A 22249-nucleotide genomic window follows, 5' to 3' on the forward strand; every position below is an offset into this window, starting at 1 on the left:
TTTTTACTTCTGCAAGCTAATAAGATTTAAATTACTAATAACTGTGAAAATTTGAAATCAAGTGTGTTTTTGAGCTTGAACAGTTTGAACTGCTGTTGGCATTTTAAGGAAGTTGTCACAATGCCATGAACTTAAATTCGAAGTTAGGCTTTTTAATTCTTTACTTGTTTACATTTCTAGTGAAATGCAAGCTTTGGAACCAGTGTGTATAACCCTTGGAGATCAACAGACATTATGGGCTTTGGATATCCACGGAAATCTGTGGTTCAGAACTGGTATAGTTTCAAAGAAACCACAAGGAGATGACAACCACTGGTGGCAAGTAGGCACTTTTATATTTTGCTTTCAGTTTAATCTGACAGCCAGGGTTTATTATTTGCATTGTTTTCCCATGAGATTCTAAACATAAAATTCAGTGAATTGTATGATACGTTACAGCACTCTTCATTCAGCGTATTAAAACTTCAGGGTGGTTGTGGTTGAAATCCCTTTTCCCGTCTGCTGTAGAAAAGGGGAAAACAAACACCCCATGGTCATCGAAAGCAGCAGCACAGCAGTTTTCAAGAATACAGGAAATGCTCTACCGGATTGTATCAATGGTGCATGTAGCTTGATATCTTAACAGCTGGCAGCAGGACATGCTGTTTAGTCAAAGCATTCAAGTCTGGCTGCTGAATACAGTCTCTTCTCCTCGTCTTCCAGCACTCATCCTTAGCTAAGTGAAATAAATAATCATTAACCTTGCAAAAATGCTTTAATTACCCCATTTTTCATCAATTGAAGTTTCTTCGAACTATGTGGGTCTGCTTGCTTCAGTCACAGATCTTATGGGTAGAAACAACTCAGTTACTGCAAGTATTTTCTGGCGTTGATTTAGAGCTCCTGACTGTTTTCCACAGCTTTACTTGTTTTTCCCCAGAAACTGGAGTGAGGGAAGAGGGGTACAGAAAAATAATTACACAGAAAATCTGTTTACGTACTTACCTAAGTTAAAATAATTCCTATTTACATGCATATCTAATCTTTTTTTGGAGATGAGCATCCTGAGTAGCTTGATTTTTATTTTTAGGTTGCAGGCAAACTGCTCTTCTTCCTTTCTAGGAGTATCCCAGAGGATTGTCAGCCTAGCTGTTCGTGGTAGAACTGAGGCAATTGGTCATTTAGACCTCCTCCTGCCAGGTTTTCACTATGTGATTTAAATTGCTACACTATGCAAATTTCTCTGTTCCTTTTGGGAAACTGTAAATATACTTCTTAGTTTGCAGGGTTTGTGTCTTTAGCGGGAGGGAAGAGATGTTCAGTAGTCCCTAAACAAAGGGCTTTCTTAAAATACAGAATTTGAAGTGGATTGCTGGGTAGGATTGTGTTGTGAGTTGATGTTTAATATAGATTCTGGTTATTATCAGACTCTTATTTCATCAGAAGTGATCATTATAATTAGTAATTATTTTTCCCTTCCCACACTTAGAAGCTTTCTAAACTCATGATAGATACCCTGTACATAAAGTGTGTGCATGCACACACACAAAAAAAGCCTTTGATGGAAGATTCTGTGGTTCTCCCCAAGCTTAGTTAACCATCAAGAACCATTTTTTTCCTCTTCTCTTCCCCCTCAGGTAAGCATCACCGATTATGTAGTGTTTGACCAGTGCAGCCTGTTCCAGACTATAATCCAGGCAACTCACACAGTGGCAACAGCAGCTCAGGCACCTGTAGAGAAGGTGGCTGACAAACTTCGAATGGCATTTTGGTCACAGCAGCTTCAGTGTCAACCCAGCCTTCTTGGAGTTAATGGCAGTGGAGTCTGGATCTCTTCAGGCAAAAATGAGTTCCATGTAGCAAAGGGAAACTTAATAGGTGGGTGTGCTTTTGCATCTAATATTTTTAAGTTAAGAAAAATAAATAGGAAAAAGTAGCTAACTACAGTTTGGTCACTGTGAGAATTATCCATGGTGAGTCGGGGAGCTTTAAGGAAACAACTTTATGTTTAAAAACTAAATTAAATGATTCTTTGACAGTTGGTTTGTATATTTTCCCTTCTGAAGGGAAATATTTTTCATGAAAAATTCATTGTCCACAAGTGAACAAGTGCACAAGTTACCCCTTTTAGTACCTATGTTTGTCTTTTCTCTGGGATCAGAAGGCAATTTTATGCTATTGTACCTGTTATATCTAGCACAGTGGAGTCTGGTTCATGATCAGTGTTATTATGCAAAGCAATAATGTTATGGTGTTACAGTAATAATAGGAATTGCTTTATTTATATTTCTAGGTATAATTCCCAAAACAGAACTTTAATTTAGTTCTCTTGTTTGATCAGATAAACACAAAGAGTAGACATATAATATTGTCTATTTAAACTCATCACCCATTTGGCCTCCTGTTGAAGACCATTGATCTTTTCCTTTCTCATCTTCTGCATTCCCTGTTCTTTATGTGTGCGTCCCTGTGCGTTTGTGTGCACACAGAAATGTATATGTGTCAGGAGGTTTTCTTCCCCAAGAACAGATACTAAAAGATTTGCGTAAAAAAATCTGTCTAGATATTTGAATTCTAATAGAAAATTAACTTTCTTACTGATGACACTGTTCTTTCCTTTCAGGCACTTACTGGAATAACATTGTGCCTCGTGGTACCGCTTCTGCCACAAAATGGATTTTTGTGTTGGCTTCTGCAGCTTCATCTAAAGAAGGTTAGTGCAAGCACATAATGCCCGACTTTAAATATAGTGGAACTGATGGTGTAAGTAATTAAATACCGTGAGTTACTTCAGGTTTTGGGTGCCTTTTCTGTATGCAGGGATCTAAAACCTTTGAGAAGTAAGGTGGAAACACATCTGTAAAACCAGTAGAGATAAAAAGTCGTATCATTCACTCTGTTACCTTTGGTGTGGACTGACATCCAACAGAGAAATGGATAGTCCTTTAGGAGCAGTAACTTTCTAACTTGCTGCAGCATGAATTGCCAGAATTTGTTAATATGAAGTCCTGGAGCATGCTTTGCAGGAATGCCTGTACTGACCAACTACTTCTCCTGTCGGTGCAGTTAACTACAGCAGAATCGCACATTTTATTGGTAAAACTATAAACACGCTGAAGAATTCTACTGTTAGATAATGCAAGTGCTAACTGTTGTAACCAAGCGTGCTAGTTTTATTGGCAAAAATGTGTGATATAGAACTGGGAAGGGAAGGTATGCTGTTTTTCTGAGGCAATAATCAAAGAAACAGAAGAGCAAAAGAACTGTTAGGTATGTCTTCTCTTAGTTTCTTCAAATGAGTTTTTTTTCAAATGAAATCACTTGCTACTTAACTGACGTAAGGGGGGGGAGAAGTACGTAAGTGCTTAAGTAAGCACTTAGGATGCTTATTTGTACTTGAAAATCTTAATCTAAGATCTTTAGTTTTGTCTTCAAACGTACTGATTGTTTTCAGAGGAAGTGTTAGCTTTCTCAGAGTGGATTAGCAATGATTTTAATAACAGAAATGTCCTTACCATAGGAAGCTTTTTGTGGCTGTGCCAAAGCAACAAGGATCTGTTTTGTGTCAGTGATCAGAATCCTCAGTTTCGTCCTTCTACGGTGCAGCTGCCACCGGAGGTTGAAATGGTGCACTATTCTGCCTGCCAGGATGCCATCTGGGGTTTGGATAGTCTTGGGCAGATATTTATCAGAACGCTTTCATCCAGCTGTCCAACAGGGATGCATTGGACAAAATTGGATCTCTCTCAACTAGGTATGACATTTTTATTGAGTAGACTGTCTGTTAACTCTTAGCAGACAGTCTGTATTTTCATTCAGAAGTGTATTTGGTTTACTGATCTGAAGTACAACATTTATTGGAGTAAACAGTACCTTACAATAATGGGCATTGCAGCAGAGGACTGTAAAACACATGGACCAACTTACTGCTTTCAGGCAATGTTTCATTTCTCTTTTTGCTGGAGACAGCATGTTCGCTGTTTGCAAGATGCTTTATGTGCATTTGTGCTTCTTATAGTTTGCCAGTGAGACCACGCGACCTGACGCAGTGCTGTGCAGATGTACCAGTAGCTTTAACTAGCCCAGTTCTTGCACTACAAGTGGTGTAACCATAATCATGTGGCCCTGGGCAGTTCCATACTCAAAGCCCTGTATTTTGTGGGTAAATGTGCTCTTAACAGAGTGGCTAAAGCTTCCTTAGGATCTTGTTAAGGAAAAATTTTGCTCAGAGTTGCATCATCCATAGGTGATACAGATGATGACACTCTAATGTTTGGATTGATAGCGATCTAATGATTCAGCATAATGTCAAGAACGTGCTGCTGTTTAACTGCCCCTTTTTGTTTGGTTAGGAATAAGACCAAGGTTGGTTGACCACATTTTGATCATTAAAATATCCTCCCAGTTTGGCTCTTTTCATCAGAGATAAGGTTAATCTGGCCACTTGACAGCTTCACTAGTATTATTCCAATTGGATTTATTTCTTTAATAATCTGAATATCTGCTAGAATATTTTTTTCTCTTAATGCTAATCTGTTTCAAGAGAAGGTTTAAAAAAAAAAGAACGTGCTAATATTAAACTGTTTTGCACATTTTCCATTTTTAATGGCAGTATTCATGATTGGCCTGACAAGCAATTTTATCTTTTGTATACTTTACATAAAACTTTTTAGAGAGTCTTTTAAAAATATTTTATTTGCCAGTTGTAAAACAGGTTTTCCAGACCTGATGCATTGCTTCCAAATCACCAATCTTACCATAGTTTAAGCGATAATCAATGCCTTTTAGCTTCACTGACCTACAGGATAGTTTTGTCTGTACTGTCCTTTTCATCTTGCTTAGTAGAACTTGAAGTTTTCCTCAAGATACTATTACTTTCCAGCGGTTTAGATAATAACTGTGAAACTGAAATAATAAATAGCTTCTTGCTATTGTCTGAAAATCTCAAAACGTTCTAATGGAAATGAGTGCTAGCCGACTGTATTATCTGGCTTGTTCATTTTAGCCATGCTGGGATTCAACCATTACATTCAGCTATTCCTGTTAGTTTCATGGCACTCTCAGTGTGGTGATACTACAGAAATCTGGGGTCAGGAAATATTTCAGACACCACACTTTACCTGTCATCGTGAGCTAATAATTAAGAATGCAGAAAATTTCCTGTTTTTTCTCCAATTAAATGCGTGTGGTAGATCACTGCTGACAAGATGGTACATAATATGAGAGACTTGATTTGCTCTAATGGGGCTGAAGAAATTAGAGAATTATTGCTATTGTTGAAATGTAGTCTGCCTTCACTCCTCAAACGTTAAGACTGTGAGTTGGAGGAAAAAAGAGCAAGTTGCTGTAAAATGAAATTCAGAAATCTGTGTGAAAGTGATCAAGTTGCCAGCGTTTATGTTGAAATATTCATATTATGTTGTTAGTATCTTCCTCTTGCCTTTACACTATGTACTGAGAGTAGTATCTAGTAAATTATTTTGATTAGGGTTCCACTATCATTATCAAGGTTTCTAAACACAGTAGAATGACCTTTAGGTTTCCACTGTAAACAGTGTCTCTGAATCACACTTCTTCTTTCTAAACAGTGGATGAATGTGGTTAGCATGCCCTTCTCCTAACATAAAAACAGTAAGTGGGAGGAGGGAGAAACCCCAAAACATTTACATAAGGGCTGCATTTTTGAATATCAAGTTGTACTGCAGACGTAAATAATATCAGCTATGCCGAGTAGGTGATATGTGATTCCGTGTGCGAGAGCTCTGATGCTGCTTTGGATCGGAGCATTTCAGCAGCTGAGACGACATGTGACAAAGCCATCACGGCTACGTGTACTTTAACACGGAATCATGAGGTTTTAAATAAAAGTTTGACTTTGCTGAATGTCAGGCCTCTCTGCCTGTAATAGAGACTTGTTCTCTCCCGAAGCAGTAGAAGTTTTTGTGCATAGTTGTGCTCTGTATGCTATTTTATAATAAGAAGCTGCACGATTAAAGGGAATTCTGGGGTGAGATGAGCTAATTCAAATTCCTTTGATTCAGAAAGTTAAATAACTTTGGTGAGATCTGTGTACAATTTCAGGTAACTAAAAGATAAAGCTGTGTAGTCCTGTTGTTCCCTGTTCTTTCCCTCAGCAAGCCTTACTGAATATTGCCTTCTGCAGAAAGAAGTGCTTTGAACCCCTACTCTGGGGGATAAAATTGTACCCTCTCATTAAGGAGCAATGTACTTTACAGGGATTTGTTGCCAGATTCACATCACAGAAGAGAAAACTGTTACCAAGAATGGGATATCCCAAGCACTGCTGGCATGTTCAATCAGCCGGCAAGGCCTATTTTTAGAGTCTTTAGTTTGGAGTACAACCAGAGCATTCCTTCTGTAGTATATCTGTCATGATTGAGTCTTTTTCTGTAGAACATGTTTTCCATTACTTAGTATTGTGTTGTCCCAATGCTGGGAGGAAAAAAAAAATCAAATGTTACGTATATTACATCACATGGCTATTTTGAAATGAATATAAAAGAGCAAGAGTTCCAGCTGGCCATTAACTAGCAGTTCTCTATCTTTACAAACTTTTGGTAGCAAGGCTGCTGGGTGTGATTTGGTATGCAAAAAAAAAAAATCCGAAACATACTTTTTTGGGAGCTTTGTTTTCAGTGTGCTGACTTACATAGGGTTAAAATACTGCAGCACTTCTGACATAAATGTAATAAATATGTATGCTAAATATAAACCCATTTGAAAATCAGCTCCTTTATTTACAGATGTGACAGTGGTATGTTAACACTGAGATGCATAATCCATATGCTCTTGTATTTTTAAAGTGCTGGTAGCATTAGGAGTGTTCAATGCTGAATGTATTACTAGACCAATACCATGGAAAACATAAGCATGGCCAGCTACAGAGAAAAGTTCATATTAGGTCATGTGAAAGTTTGTCTGGGCGCTGATAATGTTTGTTACAGATTTTTTTCCCTGCTTGAATTCAGTTATTTTAATAGCATATTTTTAGTGTGCTTTAAAAATGGCAGTATCCTGTGACTAAAACATTTATTTTTAGATTGAAGAGAAAAATGCCTTACATATACTACCTGTTGGTGTTATTCATTGTATGCTGTGATTTTTCTCTCACAAGCTTGTAATCATCTTTATGTGCCTGTGTTTAAATGTAGCTTAATACAGTCAAGTCTAAATAAAGGTGCTCATTATTAGCTGAATGTAAAAGAAAAACGTCAGGTTGCTAATAACCTCTTTGTTGATAGGTGCCATAAAGCTGATCAGCTTGTCCTGTGGAAATCAGCATGTTTGGGCCTGTGACACCAGTGGTGGTGTTTATTTCCGTGTAGGAACCCAGCCTCTTAACCCGAGTTTGATGCTTCCTGCATGGATAATGATTGAGCCACCTATACAGGTAAAATGCTGATTTTAATTCTTTGTAACACAGTGGTTTAGCTCTGCGCCTGTGGAAAGGAGTAATTTAACATTCAGGGAAAACAATAGATTTAAACGTGTAGCTTAAACTTCTGTCACACGCGTTCAATTTCAACAGGACTTAACTTCACAAACAAGCAAAACAACAACAAAACGGTCTGTATAATGTGCTCTGAATATGCTGCCTTATCACTCTTAATCATCCCAAGTTCATCTAATGCTTATAAATACCTTTATTTTATTTTATTTTATTTTCAAAAATGATTATTTGTCCTTTTCCCATCCTTAACAAAAAACTTCTATTATAGTAACACAGCAGCTTTATAGGCACGTAGTAGAATGCAGCCTTGAACTGTATACTGAGTACCTACTTGTACGGTAGCCAAGAGGCTAGACTGGCAAACAGCACAAAGCAGAGGGTGTGGGAAGGCTCTGCTCACATGGCATGGTACTGAAGTGCCTCCCTCCCTCTTCCTTTATCCTCGCCCCTGTGAGTCTGGGGTGCTTGCCAGGGTGCTGTGCCTGCATCTAGGGACTTTCCTTATCATCCGGTGGTTAGTCAGCGTGCCGTACAATTGCAGCTCTTCTCCCTTATTCCCAGAATTGGCAAATAAGATAACCGTTCTACCTGCCAGCTGGGAGGAGCAGAGTGGAAAGAAGCCTCCTAAAGTACGCTAGGAGCATATTTTCTGGATATAACGAATGGACAAAATATGTTTCTCCAGTGTCTGGTTTCTCATTTAATCTCCCCTTAAACCTGGGTGCTGTTCTATTACTTTACACATTCCACAGTTCTGTATCATGGCTCGGGACTGCTGTAAAAGAGTTGACCTCTGAGTACTGATTTCATTCTTTGCTCCCTGGCACGAAATCAGGTGAGCTGTCTGCTGATCTAGCATAGTAGCACTAGATGTGTTTGCATACTTGATTTACATTTTACAATGTTACAGAACTATTTCTGAAGATTTTGAAATATGTGGTACTTCTGAAGGGTCATATTAAGAAATAAGAGTCAATCTCTGGCAGTGGAGTTGCAATAGGTGATTTGTTTTTTACATCATTCCCTTTTACTTCTGCTTGCCTCTTAACAGCCAATTATTAGCTCCTCCTGTGAATCTCGGGGGTGTAGCAGCAAACAAGGCCAGGGAAACAGGGAAATGAAACTGCAGATTTGCATCTCATCAATTAGCTCAGCACTGGTTAAACTAGTCCTGTGCTGGGAATGTGGTCAATCAGACCTGGAGAAATGGCATCTTGTTTCTGCAGAATTGCAGAACAGGCTGATAAATAAGCACTAAATCACCTGAGTGGTGGCTGTCGCAACAAGGGGTAGATTACACTGCTCATTCTTGTGTGCTGTGGAGTGGGTCTTTCTGATGTAATCTGTAAGATACAAATTTGTCTGCTTATAGGGGGCAGGGCAGCAGGAAGAGGAGGCTGAGGATATGAATGATGATGTCTTTCATGAGGATAGTTTTCTTAAAAAGTGGAGGGGGGGGACATATTCCAGGATGTATTCTGCTTAATTGAGTTTGCCAATAGACAGACAATTAAACTTGTGCTTTATATTCTAACGAAAAATGTATGTAACCAGGAAAATAACCTGAAAGCCTTTCACTACACTGATACTATTTTGTCTGTACTGAGGGCATTCTCTAATCATCTACAGAGGTTGATCAAACTGCTTGATACAAAGGTGTTTACAAGAAGTCGGGATTTGCTTTGGCTCATTTAGCAGAGACTTCCTTACGTAGAAAGTCTTTAATTGGACAAGGCTGAATACCATGTTACTTCCTATAGCTTACTGCGGAAGCTGGGTGATGTTGCCATCCAAAATGATAACCTCCTGCTACCCGGAGCATTCTCTTTCTGTTATCTTGCCAACTCCTGACATTGCATATCTAATGAGTCAATGTGAAAGGGCAAAAATTCAAACATCGCCCGTAGAGATGAAAACTCGTGGGCTACCTGCTCGTTTTGAGACAATTCCAACACCCTGAAACAAGTAACTAAAGTACTGGGGGAGCAACCACCCATGCTTTTCCAAAGGCTGAATGCAAAATAAGAAAACACGTGAACTTTAAAATTACTTCCAGATACTAGCTCAGTGTTTGGATAACAAATATGGCAAAGGATAGCTGAGAAGTGGAGTGTTTGGTGCTTATTAGTAGCTCCTTACTGTTACCTGTCCCTTAACTGACTTTGATGTACTTAATGCTGCATCACTTTATATTCACAACAACAGAAGTATTGTAAGAAGTATTTGTGAATGGCTCAGTCATTTTCTGTTTGAAGAAGGAAATCAAAATTGTCTTTCACTTGGTTTAAGCACAGAAATACCCTCAAATAACGTAATTTAAAACCAACTATGGATGTTTCATTCCCTAGTAAATGTCAGAGCCAATATGACTTGCGGTATCCCAGATCTCATGACTCATGAGCAGCTTGTGAGCAGCTACAGGCTCTGCTTTTACAGTGTCACTTCTTGTTAAAGTGCTATAATTGCACTTTAACAATTGTTAACGATGCTTTGTGAAGCATCGTTGCACAGCTTCACAAAGGTATTCAGAGACAATAGTTTTGTTAGATTTTTAGAATAGACGTTTGGAATATTTTTTTCACTCAGAGGGTGGTGAGGCCCTGGCACAGGCTGCCCAGAGAAGCTGTGGATGCCCCATCCCTGGAGGTGCTCAAGGCCAGGCTGGATGGGGCTTTGGGCAACCTGGTCTGGTGGGAGGTGTCCCTGCCCATGGCAGGGGGTTGGAACTGGGTGATCCTTAAGGTCCCTTCCAACCCAAAACATTTCAGATTAAATCATTGAGTCTCTTTTCTTAATCTACACTGAAACTGTTCTCATTCGCTGCTTCTCCCTTCATAACTCCTGACTGCACTATTTCTTGATGAAAAAAAGTTGTGTTCTCTGCCCTCCCTTGTCTAAAGTGTTGGATAAAATAAAGAAGTAGTTGATATTATCACAATATCGTGAACGGTGCAGCTCATATATGTAGGTGTCTTTTCTGCTTCATCTGTTCTATTCTGTGATCTAAAAATTGAAATTATGTACGTAAGCCACTTTTTGGAAGCTATTTTAAGAGCATTGACAAAGCTGATCAAAACTTGATGAAATGGTTTGCATTCAGGAAATGGAAGGTATTCTTCATTCAGTCCTTAATATACAGTATAAAACTATTATCTGTTGTAGCATGCCTCAATATACATTACATCTAAATACAAAGAATGAGCAAGCAGTGTAACTATTATTTATGTAGATACTACAGAGTATGTGTGTATATATGGGTGTGTGTATATTTATAAAATTGAATGTTTTCTCAATTTTGTAGCCTGAAAAAATAATAACACAAAATTTAATATAGTCAATAAGACTAATTTGGGTTGTGATTGAGTAGAAGTTAATTAAAAATTAAAAATAATTTTCACCTGAAAAATTGCTTTAAAATATCCCTAAAAGTCGAAGGCCTGTTTGAAAGTAATTCTTTCTCCATTTTGTCTCTGATTTTGGGCACCTACTGAAAAAGATGCAGAAGCAAAATCTTATTTTGAGAATAGCTTGCTTCTTACAAGTAATACTTAACATAACAGTGGCCTTAAGAACCACCTAATCAGATTTATATTAAGGGATTTATATATATTTGCTTATCTCTTAGGTAAGCAAAACTTTTATTTAGGAAGAGCTAAAGGAAACAAGGTTGAGAACAACAATTTGTAATGAGTTAGCAATCACCTATTTCTTGCAAACAATCAATCTTACTCTAAGAACAGATTAAACATTTTAATTGTCACTTGTTTAATTGCTTCTCTGTGCTCTTTCGTAACCGGAATTTCTTAGAGCATAGGATCAAAAAAGCTTATTTTATTAAGTCAAGAAGTTTATTTAAATAGCTGTGTAGCTCATCCAGACTGTGGAGAGAGAGGGACTTATTTAAAAAGATGTCCACTATTTGGCTACTATGTAAACCTTATGTTGATTCTTGGTGTAATTCCTAGGATCAGCAGAAGAGTACTGCTTAATGCAGTTTGCCATAAAATGATCTCTTCCAGTACAGGCACTTCAAGTTGGAGGAATTTTTGATTTACTACTCTTCCCATAAACACCCTTCTAATTGTCTTTTTTACTTCAAGCTTGATACCACAGCTAAGATAAGATAGCTCCTCCTAAGTTAGGAAGAATTCTGATTATTTTTTGTGTGCAAAAAATAAAAGAACAAAACAAAATTGTGGGTTATTCACACTTTCACTGTCATTCAAAAAAAAAAATATGCCCCAAACCTCAAAACTAAGAAGCAACCGTTAAAAATGGCATTTGAAATTTCAGGAATTTCTGTTATTCTGCAAGAATCAGTGCACATTAGATTTAATTTCTTTTTCAATACCTTCCTTTTTCTTAATCTATGTTCAGCGTAAGGAGGTTGGTTGTGCCCTGCAGATGTTGGGTGACTTGTTAGAAATAGTTGCCATTATCTTTGTTTCCTTTCCTCTCTTTAATTAGAGTTCTGCCTACCTTAGAGTGGAGACTTTTTCTTATGCTGCCATCTGCCTTGCCTTTGCTCTTTCCCTATTACTTTTAGGGCCAGTTCTGCATTAGGTGGTACTTAGCGGATGAAGTGATGAGCACATCTTTTTTGGTAGGTGCCAAAATCAAAGCTTAACTGTAGGGGGGATTCTTTTTGAAATAATCATTCAAGGATATTTGGAGGATGAGGGACTTTTTCTGTTGAGAATACTGTGTTGTTTTTACTTCAGAATCATCCAGGCTAGTGCTGAAAATACTTGCCATGGAAAAGTCGGTTATTTGTAGTGCATAATCCACTTGACTGCTCTTTTCAAGTCAGATTGTTTTCATGAGCACTAAATAGCTTGCACTACCTACCTGTGGCACAGATGTAACTGATGTGAGTTCTGCTTTGGCGTGGTAAGACAAGATGTTCAGAAAGTATCTTTTATTAGACTAATTCTATTTAGACTGGGAAAGTAAAATACTCATTCAAACTTCTGGTTATCGGTAGACCAGACTAGCTGGTCTGTTGTTTCATATATCTTTGCTCATGTAAGGCCTCCTGAAGACATTAGGGGGGAGAGGATTTTCGTGGAGGACTACTGTTTTCAAGAAGATGTAAGGAAAACCTGTATTTGGCAGTAGAGTAGCTGTTTCGAGGTGGGTTGTAAATAAGCGTGTGAGATCAGAGCTCCTGCTGCAGTGTATTTTGTTTAGCTGATTCAGAATACCATAATGTTTAACTTGAAACATATACAATTCTTCACAGCCATGTGCCTTTCTTATAGGTTACATAAAAAGTTTTTTAGGTGCTAGAAAAATGCACCTTCAGCATTTTTAGTGAAGTCGTCTCACGCTGATTCCACTGCTCAGTTCAGTGCGTATTACCTTCCGTTTTGTTGCAAGTTAGGAAAACTGTTGCCACTATATTTCACAGTATTTTTCTGCTTTGGAGTTTTAGCCTTCTGGTATTTGTTTTAAGGCACTGCTATCGTCGTGTTCAGAAACGCGTACATGTAGCCTGTTACATTAGATAGCAATTGTTATCAGTACCAGAAGCCTCTGATCACAAAAAGGGTGCACAAAATGAGATACAGCCAGAAAACTGAGTAGACGATTTTTCCATATCCTTTTGAAATATGATCTTAAGGTGGTGCTTTTGCTTTTCAGCAAGATTTAACTTATGCTGAAAACAGAAACCATGGGAAGGAGAACCTTTCATTTTCATGCTTTCATTTGTTCAGTACTGGTAACACCCTCAAATCTGGGCTCTTCCAGTGTACCCGTACTTCTGTTAGCTAATACACAATTTAATTATTTTACAGAGACAGATAATTTCAGTTACTTATCTACCGTTCTGAAAGCTAAATGTATTTCTCAATGTTGAGTCTTGAGAGTTTCAGAATTACTCAAAAATAAAAATGTTCAGGTAATTGTATAAAAAAAAAATCGTTGGTAAAGGATACAGGACTCGATTTAGCAAGCATGCGCCTTGATTTCAGTGGAACTATTCTCATGTTTGAAAGCAGTGATATCGTGAAGTATTTATAAATAGAAGACCTTGAAAAGTGATTTTGAGAGGTGGTCATAAGAAATTACTTCTGCTAGTATAAATTGAGTGTTTTTTTTGTTTTGTTTCTATGTTTTTTTCATTAAAGCTGCTGTTTGTGAATTCTGGTTAGAGCACTTTTTATTGCTTTTCATGTGACTGAACTTCAGCTTATCTCGCTTTAAAATCTGCGGGAGGCTGGATCAGTTTAGTAACCAAGGGCTTGGCTTCTGTGGAGTAATTTGGGCAGCGGAGACGGTACTGACAGTGAGAGGACTTCAGCAAACCCAAAGTGCACACTGAGTAAGGAGCCGGCCTGGGACAACGGGTGGGCACATCCAACCCTTCTTCCTTGAGTGAGGAGCTTGGGGCCCCCTCCATGGTGTGGTGCTGAGCAGCATCCCCCTGTTTGAGCAGAACGGGTGCCAGCAACCAGATCTGGCTAGTGGGCCTTGTGCTCGGTTGCCTTCCCAGGAAGCTGGCTGCTGGGCTGCGGTGTTTCCCCTGCCCTGGTGGCCCGTCCTACAGAGCTGTCACGTAGCCTGGTGCTATCTATCCTTTGCCCTACTGAACCTGCGCCTAATGCAGCCAGGGAGCAGGCAAGGAAGAGGAAGTCGGACTCTGTACTCTTGCAAATGCATCCTCCGCCTGGGAGGCAATGATCTGATTTCTGACCCTCAACCCCCTGCAATACTATTCTTTTTGTCCGGTAGCATAACACGTTTCAGAGCCTTGTGTTTGGGAGCCACACCTCACCTGGGACAGCAATCAGTCTGCAGCTTCGGTGCTGGATGAGTGCTGCTAGATGAGGGAGTAGCAACTGTTATATCCCGAGTGCATCCCCGGTATTTCGGAGGCTTACAGTACACATTTTGAATCCTGACAGATTGTAACTTTCCAGAATGTCACAAGGTCACTCTTTGTTTAAAGAACAAAACAAAACCTCCTACCAGTAAGTTCTTGGGGGTTTTGTTTTAATGATCCCCCCCCTACACACAGACTCCAGTTATGTAAGTGAATTATATCACTTAAAGGTTATGGGCATTTGTAAAACAACGCAGTATTTCTGTTCCTGTCAGGGGCATGTGGCATTTTCATCAGAAATGTGTTAAATGACATGGAGCAACACTAAGATGCAAAATGGCAGAGAAACCATGAGTTTGATAACCGTGAGAGTTGTCAAAGCAGAGATGAGGCTGAATTTACAAATGCATTTGTGTTTTTACTGTACAGAAATGTTTTACTTTCCTTGGTAAGGCTTTTAAATTTCAAAACCTACAGGCACGCACTTCTCTTAGCATAGAATGCAGGAGAGGGTATTTTACTGATGCTCATTAAACTTGTTTGAAAACAAAACAAAAAACCTGAAATGCCCTGGTTTTCAGAGCCTTGCTTATCAAGGTTTTTATTACCTTGTACTACATTATGTTCTGTTTCATGCAAAGTTATTGCATGTAGTGTTATGTATTTCTATAAAGACATAGTCGTTCTCATCCTAACATTTTAATTTTTTAGTATGCTATTAAAAAAAACACCAAAAACACACACCTGTAGTCTTAATTATAAAATGTTGTGTAGGGCATTATAGGCTGTCTGTAACCTTAGGTGTAAGACAGTGTGACCAGAAGACAGCTGGGCAAACCAACAGACTAGGCTCATGGTTTGAATGGTCTTTGCATTATTGTTATTATTTTAATTGCTTGTAAAGAACAGTTGTTGTGCTACATATTCTGAAAGTATTTTGTGGACCTGCTAGAGCTTCACCACGTTAAATAGTCACATGGATTTGGCATGATCTTTTCTTGGATTCTATGCCATATGTGTGTGTGCAAAATATCGTTTGCATATTCCTATGAGAAAAACACTTGGAATGAAAATTAGGAGTTGACAGAGGTGAGAGGTCAAGAAAACTGCCTGCATGCCTTTTGCCCTTTCTTGGTTGTGCGAGTCATAGACTGGAGGTATCGAGCTAAGGCTCGTGTCTGTTTACTCACTGAAGGCACAAACTGGGGGAAGGAGTCATGTTGTTATTCTAAGGCTTCTGAGGAAAATAAAGCTCCAGTTTTTCAGTCAATAAATAACCTTTCTCTGACAATTCTGTGGCAGCATTACTGAAAAACATGGAGCTTCAAGGAAGACTAAACATAGATTCATAACCTTTCCTGCTCTTGTATGCTGCCTTGAACTTTTCTACGGAGAAAAAAGGGGCACTTGGTTTAGCAAGTTGTTCTGCTCTTCAAAGTCTGAATGCAAAACGTTCTGGTCAGTATTGCTCCTGTGTTGCTCATGCTTGGTTGATATCTCCAGTGGTGGAAGTGATTTACAACTGCCATACAAATGGAGCTCTGAAAATAATATGCAGCGGTCGGGTCTGTATCAAGGAGTCTCTCTAAGCTGCAGTATGTGTTTGTCATGCTAGTTAATAAGGTCTGGGTGTCTGTTAGCCATCAGAACAGTCGGATGAATCTGATCTGCATACAGATAGTGCTCAACAGTGTGGGAAATCGCTCTGATGTGATATTCTTACAGCCTGGCCTGGAGCAGCTGAAGGTATTTCTGTTTTATGAAGGTGAGTAGAGCATTCATACCTTCATGCTGCTTGTAGCCACCAAACCATTATTTTAAAAAAAAGAAGTGGGGGGTGGAGGTGGACAGGCTGAGAATGTTCTGTTTAATCTTCCTCACCCTCAATGTTTGCAGCAGAAAAGAGATAGTGGAGGTCTGCTGATACATGGACTCTAATTCTGAAAAGTGACTTGGAAAATGTTCTGATGCATTTTTTGTGTGCATGTGGTTTTTGGCCTTTCTGCCTTGACAAGGAAATGAACCGGTGTGATTTGGGTTCATCTGTAGCTGAAGCAGTTACAGTAAGGCAAAACTTCAGAGTCCAGGGGTGAAAACTGCATTAGTTTCTACTTTGGGTTTTGTTGGATACCATTGTTCAAACAAAGCTCTTGCACTGAAGCATATTTCTCTGTGCTCTGTAGAAGGAATGGAAATGATTTGCATTGAATTATAAAGCTAATGGACAACTTTATAACTCAGATATATTTAGCATAGATGCTATTGAATGATGTCATGTAACAATTTGTCAGTTAAGTGCTTCTTTCAAGTTTACCGTCAGCATTGTCTTCTGATCAGACAATCGGGTGCTAGCAAACTATTTTTCATTTTCTTTTCTGTATCAGGCAATTAGGATATTCACAGCTCTTAGCATGCAGTTTTATGTACTGAGAAGTACACTGTGTCTGAGAACGGTGTCCAAATACTTTTTGAGCTCTGGCAGGCTCGGTGCCGTGACCACTGCCCTGGGGAGCCTGTCCCAATGCCCAACCACCCTCTGGGTGCAGAACCCTTCCCTAACACCCAGCCTGACCCTCCCCTGCCCCAGCTCCATGCCACTTGCTCGGATCCTAATACAGATTTCATGAATGCTGTTAGAAGTTTAACGAGTTAAGAAAAGGCTACTCTGAAATAATTTATTCATTTTCATGGCTATCAGTCTTTGAAATGTTATCAGCAGATTTATAAATTTGCACTGATAGCTCTCTTTATTGCTATAAGAAAACTCTACCTAATCTTTACCTGTAGCTGTAGAGATCTGTTTCTTGTTATATAGGTTATAAAATACTTTAAACATTTTTATGGTAATTAAAACTTAGTGAAAATGAGGGGTATTTGAGATGTTCTCCAGAAGTGGTACATTATGTCAAGAAAACTCTAAATCAGTTTTATCCTGCTGTGATAGCCACATCTTTTTGTTGCAGTTGAGTGCTTTCTGGGTAGCCATCTAATGTGTTTAAAACCTCTGCAACAGGCTCTAAGAATTGCCTGTGCCTGTCTCCCAGCGTCTTGTCACTGCTTTGTTCCAAAAGCTATGGTATATAATCACATCACTAGCTGTCCTGTCAGTCATGTCCTTTACTCTGTTTCACATCAGAAAGCTGCAGCAGAGTGGGGTGTTTTCTGCTAAGAGCACTGGATGCTGCCATCGGTGTCTTGCCTGGATCATTTATAATAAGAGTGAGTAGGAGGATTGTTTCCTTGATGCAAGTTTGTCAGAAAGAACTAAGTAGTCTGAGAAAGGAAAATAAGGCAAAAGTGAAATACCCAGAGAGCCAGGAGAAGTTGAGGAAAGAGGAGCTTGCATTAAAATATATAGAGAGAATTTTTGTACAAGCTTGTGGAGATCTTAGAACTTGATAATTCAATTTGTTTCTTCGATTTTCTGAAGAATTAAGTAGAGGTAATTGCTTTGATTGTACTTGAACCTGCACTGATATTGGAAGCTATCTAGCTTGTGCATCATGCAACTCCATTTATGCTACCTTCTTGGGGTATTTTGTTTGCTTGTTCTTAGCTTCCACTACCTATAATTCTGTAGTGATGCACAGGCTTAGCTGCTAGGTGTGAGCACTCGGTAAGTCTTTCTGGATGGAAATATTCCTCCAGTTGTTTCTAGGCAAATGATAGAGGAAGAGGAATGATTTCCTGACATGGAAAGTGGAGAGCAAGGTGCACAGATCCCAACAGGTCAGTAAGAAGGAGGAGACCTTTTCTGAAGGACTGTAGTTGTAACCTGAGGTATGTTGCAGACCTAGAGCATAGCAGTTCATGGTGTGAAGGAGATGAGGAAAGAAAGGCAGAAAGTCCCTAAATCTGAGGAAGAGATGGCTATGGTAGAGTAACATTGTGGGAAGGAGGAGATAAATGGATTAAAAAAAGAAAAAAAAAGCCAAGATCTCCTGCTGCATGCAGTAACTCAGTCTGCACAAGCTATTAATTGCAGCTCCCTTGAAAGCACAAGTATGGAGAGGGATGTGGTGAAGAAAGGGGCCCAGGAGTGAGAGTAACTGGGTGGAAGAGGGTGGCAAGACAGAGGGATGTGTTGTGTGGGTTATCTTTTTTGTCTCTTCAAGACAAATTGTGTCTTCCTGTAAGTGTTCAACCTGCAGCCATTGTCAGTTTACCGTCAGCAGAGGTGAAAACACTTCCTCAAGGCTCAGCCAGCTTCAAGCTCCCAACAAAGTGCAAGTACCTGATGAGAGCACAAACAGGAGAAGACAGTCTGTCAAAGGTCTTACCACCTAAATAGGCAGGATTGATTTGGAGCTGCAAGTTGAACTTGGTTATAACTGGATCAGACCCAGATCAGATGTTAGCATGAGAACTTTCGAAGCAAAACCAAAGCAGGTAACTGTTATGTACACAGGAGGCCTATCTGGTGCTGGGTTGTGCACTTGTGTGTGGTGATTATGGTCCTGTATTCCTAGTTTATACATACAAAGAGCTGCTTGTTCTTGTATTTATCACACTGGATATTCGGCTTATGTCTGTGAGATTATTGCAAGAAATGCAGTGCTTCTGCCAGATGATGACATATTTCCGGGCATCTTACAGTCGTCTTCATTGCAACTTTTATTAGGCTGATGTGGAGAAAAATCCCTTTTTTCTTCTTATCTACATTTTATTTAAAGTATGTGGTTTTTTGTTTGTTTCTTTTGTATGTGGTTTTCTTTTTTTTAGGGTATTTGCATACACTAAACCTGTTGGCTGATATATTTTGCTACAAAGTCATGACCTTTATGATGTATGTGAAATGCTGTGGTCAGTAACACTGATTTGGGATAGTAGTTAAGGCAAATCTCCATAGGAGCAGATACAGTAAGGACTTCCCTGGGAACAGAATGGGAAATGTATTTCTCTTGGGCTCACCATGGTCATATTCCTATAGAATGGAGTACGGGGGAGAGGGCGGATCACCGTATCACTGCAAACGATGGGATATTCAGACCTTAAAAATGTGCAGCTTATGTATATTTAGGAGTGCAGGAGATATTTAGTTATGGTAGGAAAACTTTCAGGAAAGCAATAGGAAAATAACCCTCTTCCTGCATTTCTGTGGATTAGTTCTCTCTTTAACTTGCAATCAAAACTGTATTTGATTGGGATAACAGTGTTTGAGCAGAAACAAGTATTATTAAACTCGGATGTTGAACATCAAATATGAATATCAGTAACTTCAGCTGACATTCACTCACGTTCCTTTTCTATTTAGGAAGGGATTGACTTTTTTGAAAACTGGGTAATTTATACAATGACAAATAAAAAGTTAGATTTCTTTCTGTCCTTAGTCTCTGGTGAATATTTTACAACTTTTTTGTGTGTACTTCTGTGAGGAGCAAGTGTCTGTATTTAAAGATACAGTGGTACAAAGATTAAATACTGTGTTTAATTTTTATAGCCAGTAGGAGTCAACTTGGTCAGCATTCATTCGAGTCCAAATGATCAGATGTTGTGGGCAATTGATAGCAAATGGAACGTCCACGTACGAGTGGGAATCACAGAAGAAATGCCTGTAGGCACTGACTGGGAGCATGTACCAGGTAAAAACTAATACGTTAATTCCTTGTGCTTCCTGCCATTTTCTGTGATTTTTTTTCCCTCTTGTTTTTCAGTTTGATAGCAATGCTGAAATCAGATATTTTTCTCAGTAACCTAATTTACTTATTTATAGAAACTCAGTAAAGTATTTGGTTAGGGTTGTCTTTTAAAGAGGACCTTGGTTTCACTTAAAAACGCTATGTAGTTAACTGAAGAGAAGTCTGGTTTTCAGATGAACTTCCGCTGTGTGTGTTATTTCAGGCTCTTGCCAATGAATTAATGAACGGTACAGTTACCTTTCAGTTAGGATTAAAGCAATGTTCCTAAGCAATAGGAGACTACTATGCTTTGGGAAGTTTTGTATTTAAATGTGATACGATATGGGGTTCCTGTCTGGATGTGGCTAAAAAAAAAAAAATCTAATGTGATTTTGCACATCTTTCTATTAATTCTGTGTACTGGATGCATTCTAGATTAAGTAATTACATTTTCATTTTGCCTATAAGTAAAATTAAATTTTAATTGTTTCTTTTTAAATAGCAGTGTATTGATGCTGTCTGCTTTTTAAAGATATTTCACTGCAGAAGTGCATGGCACTTCATTTGCAGAGGATCTGCTTTCTTTTGAAGAGGAAGAAAAATGTCCACCATGTCTATAATATTAACCATTTTTAGGCAAACTAAGATTATAACTGTAAGATTATTCCCCATCTGTTAGTGAAATACAGTGGGAGCTCAGAAATAGGTTTGTGAAGATCCTCAGTTGGTTGTTGCTTGTGGCTGTGGCTACACAACAAAGTGTATCCACAGTGATGTTATTACAGTCAATAGTTGGAATGACTACAAAGTCTGCAATTAAAAAGCCTGTTTGTTTACAACTGCTCCATGTGATGCAAGTGGCCTGCATTGTTATCTTCTGCTTATATAGGGCAAGAAGCTCAGAATCTAATAGCGTCTACTTTGTTCTCCTCCCTTAAAGTCTGTGTAAGGAAAAATGTAGTCCTAAATTGTCGTCTCGCCAATTCTTTCTTAGCCTCTAGGAAAACTAGGTATTTCTTTGTGCCTTCTATAATTGAGTTCTTCTCTAGTATTAATATCAGAATATATAAAAATATTATAGTCTCGCTGTCTTCTTTTAAGCTTTACTGCAAGTGTATTTACTACATAAGAAAGCCTGTGATTATTGCCTCCTCATGTCCAATTATCTTTAGGTTTGCAGGCATGTCAGCTGGCTATAAGTACAAGGACTGTTTGGGCGCGCTGTCCAAATGGAGATGTAGCTCGTCGATATGGCATTACTGACAAGAATCCAGCAGGAGACTACTGGAAGAAGATTCCTGGAAATGTCTCACGTTTAACAGGCAAGTTGGCTCTGCGTGATAATCCAGAACATTTTGATTTCTGCTGACTTCTGCCTGCTGGTGCTCAAACTGATCATTAGCAGGGAGAGCTATGTAATCTAAATGCTTTGTGGACTGTTGGTTTCACCAAGGTGCTTTTATCACATTAGTAAAAACCTTCTCTGTGTACAATTAGAAAAAATAAATTCAAATGTTATTTATTTACTGTTTATTATTGGAGCCTACTGCCTTCATTAAAAGATGGATAATTTATGCTTTGCAGTGACCCCTCTAGATGAACTGTGGGCAATCAGCACTTCAGGATCCCTTCTCCAGCGCCTCACCAAGACCTTTAGCCATTCCCATAATTTGCAGAAAAATAACGATACTTCTGTTCTGCTTCATCCTGATGATTTTGAAGATGAATGGGAAGTGATATGAAGTCTTTCAAGCTTATGAAGCAGTGAAAAAAAACAGAAGGACATACAGAATTACTGTAATGTATGTACAGAATGTTGGATCTAAAAAGCCACTCATATTGGACCTGTGATATTAGCACTTTTGTATTTAAAAAACTGACGTGTTAAATAGCTCCCAAGCTGTGAGTTCTGATGTTTGTTCCAGTATCTCTTGGGAGACTCTTTAGGCGTGGCATACTGCAATTGTTATACCGTACTACTGTAGCAGCTCCTTTGGAAACATAATTCTTTAACTTATTCTGATTAGCAGTGAAAGTGTCTATTTCACAACAGCATGCACACTAATACGTGTACTTATTTTGAGAAGGAATTCTGTTGCATTAAATTTTCTCTACAGCAGAAACATTACATTTTTCTCAATTTCTTCTTGTACTTGGAACTCCAAACTTATGGGAACGCTCTCCAACTATTGTATGTATTTAGAATAATTTTTTCCTTGCAGCATGGAAGAAAATATGTTGAAGTATTTCTTATTGAGATCTCAGAACATCGTGATTCCACAGCATTGGTGTTGAAATGAGCTTAGTTTGGTCCGTTTCCATATAAATATCTGCTGCAAGGCTGTACTAACCTTC

At 38.7% G+C, this 22249-nt stretch overlaps 1 protein-coding gene across 2 annotated transcripts in view; it reads left to right on the forward strand.

Moving 5' to 3' along the window:
* The window catches only part of TECPR2 (tectonin beta-propeller repeat containing 2), a 41732-nt gene extending 20058 nt beyond the window's left edge, over positions 1-21674 (forward strand). For both annotated transcript variants that reach the window (XM_035551144.2, XM_050710819.1), the window contains 8 exons: positions 181-322; positions 1617-1857; positions 2603-2692; positions 3500-3733; positions 7242-7390; positions 19717-19858; positions 21067-21216; positions 21479-21674. In XM_035551144.2, coding sequence (XP_035407037.1) covers positions 181-322; positions 1617-1857; positions 2603-2692; positions 3500-3733; positions 7242-7390; positions 19717-19858; positions 21067-21216; positions 21479-21636 — 1306 coding nt within the window. In that variant the 3' untranslated portion in view covers positions 21637-21674. The remainder of the gene's footprint in view (positions 1-180; positions 323-1616; positions 1858-2602; positions 2693-3499; positions 3734-7241; positions 7391-19716; positions 19859-21066; positions 21217-21478) is intronic.
* Positions 21675-22249: the final 575 nt, after the last annotated feature.

This window comes from Cygnus atratus, chromosome 5, assembly GCF_013377495.2.
Source record: "Cygnus atratus isolate AKBS03 ecotype Queensland, Australia chromosome 5, CAtr_DNAZoo_HiC_assembly, whole genome shotgun sequence".
NCBI lineage: Eukaryota > Metazoa > Chordata > Aves > Anseriformes > Anatidae > Cygnus > Cygnus atratus.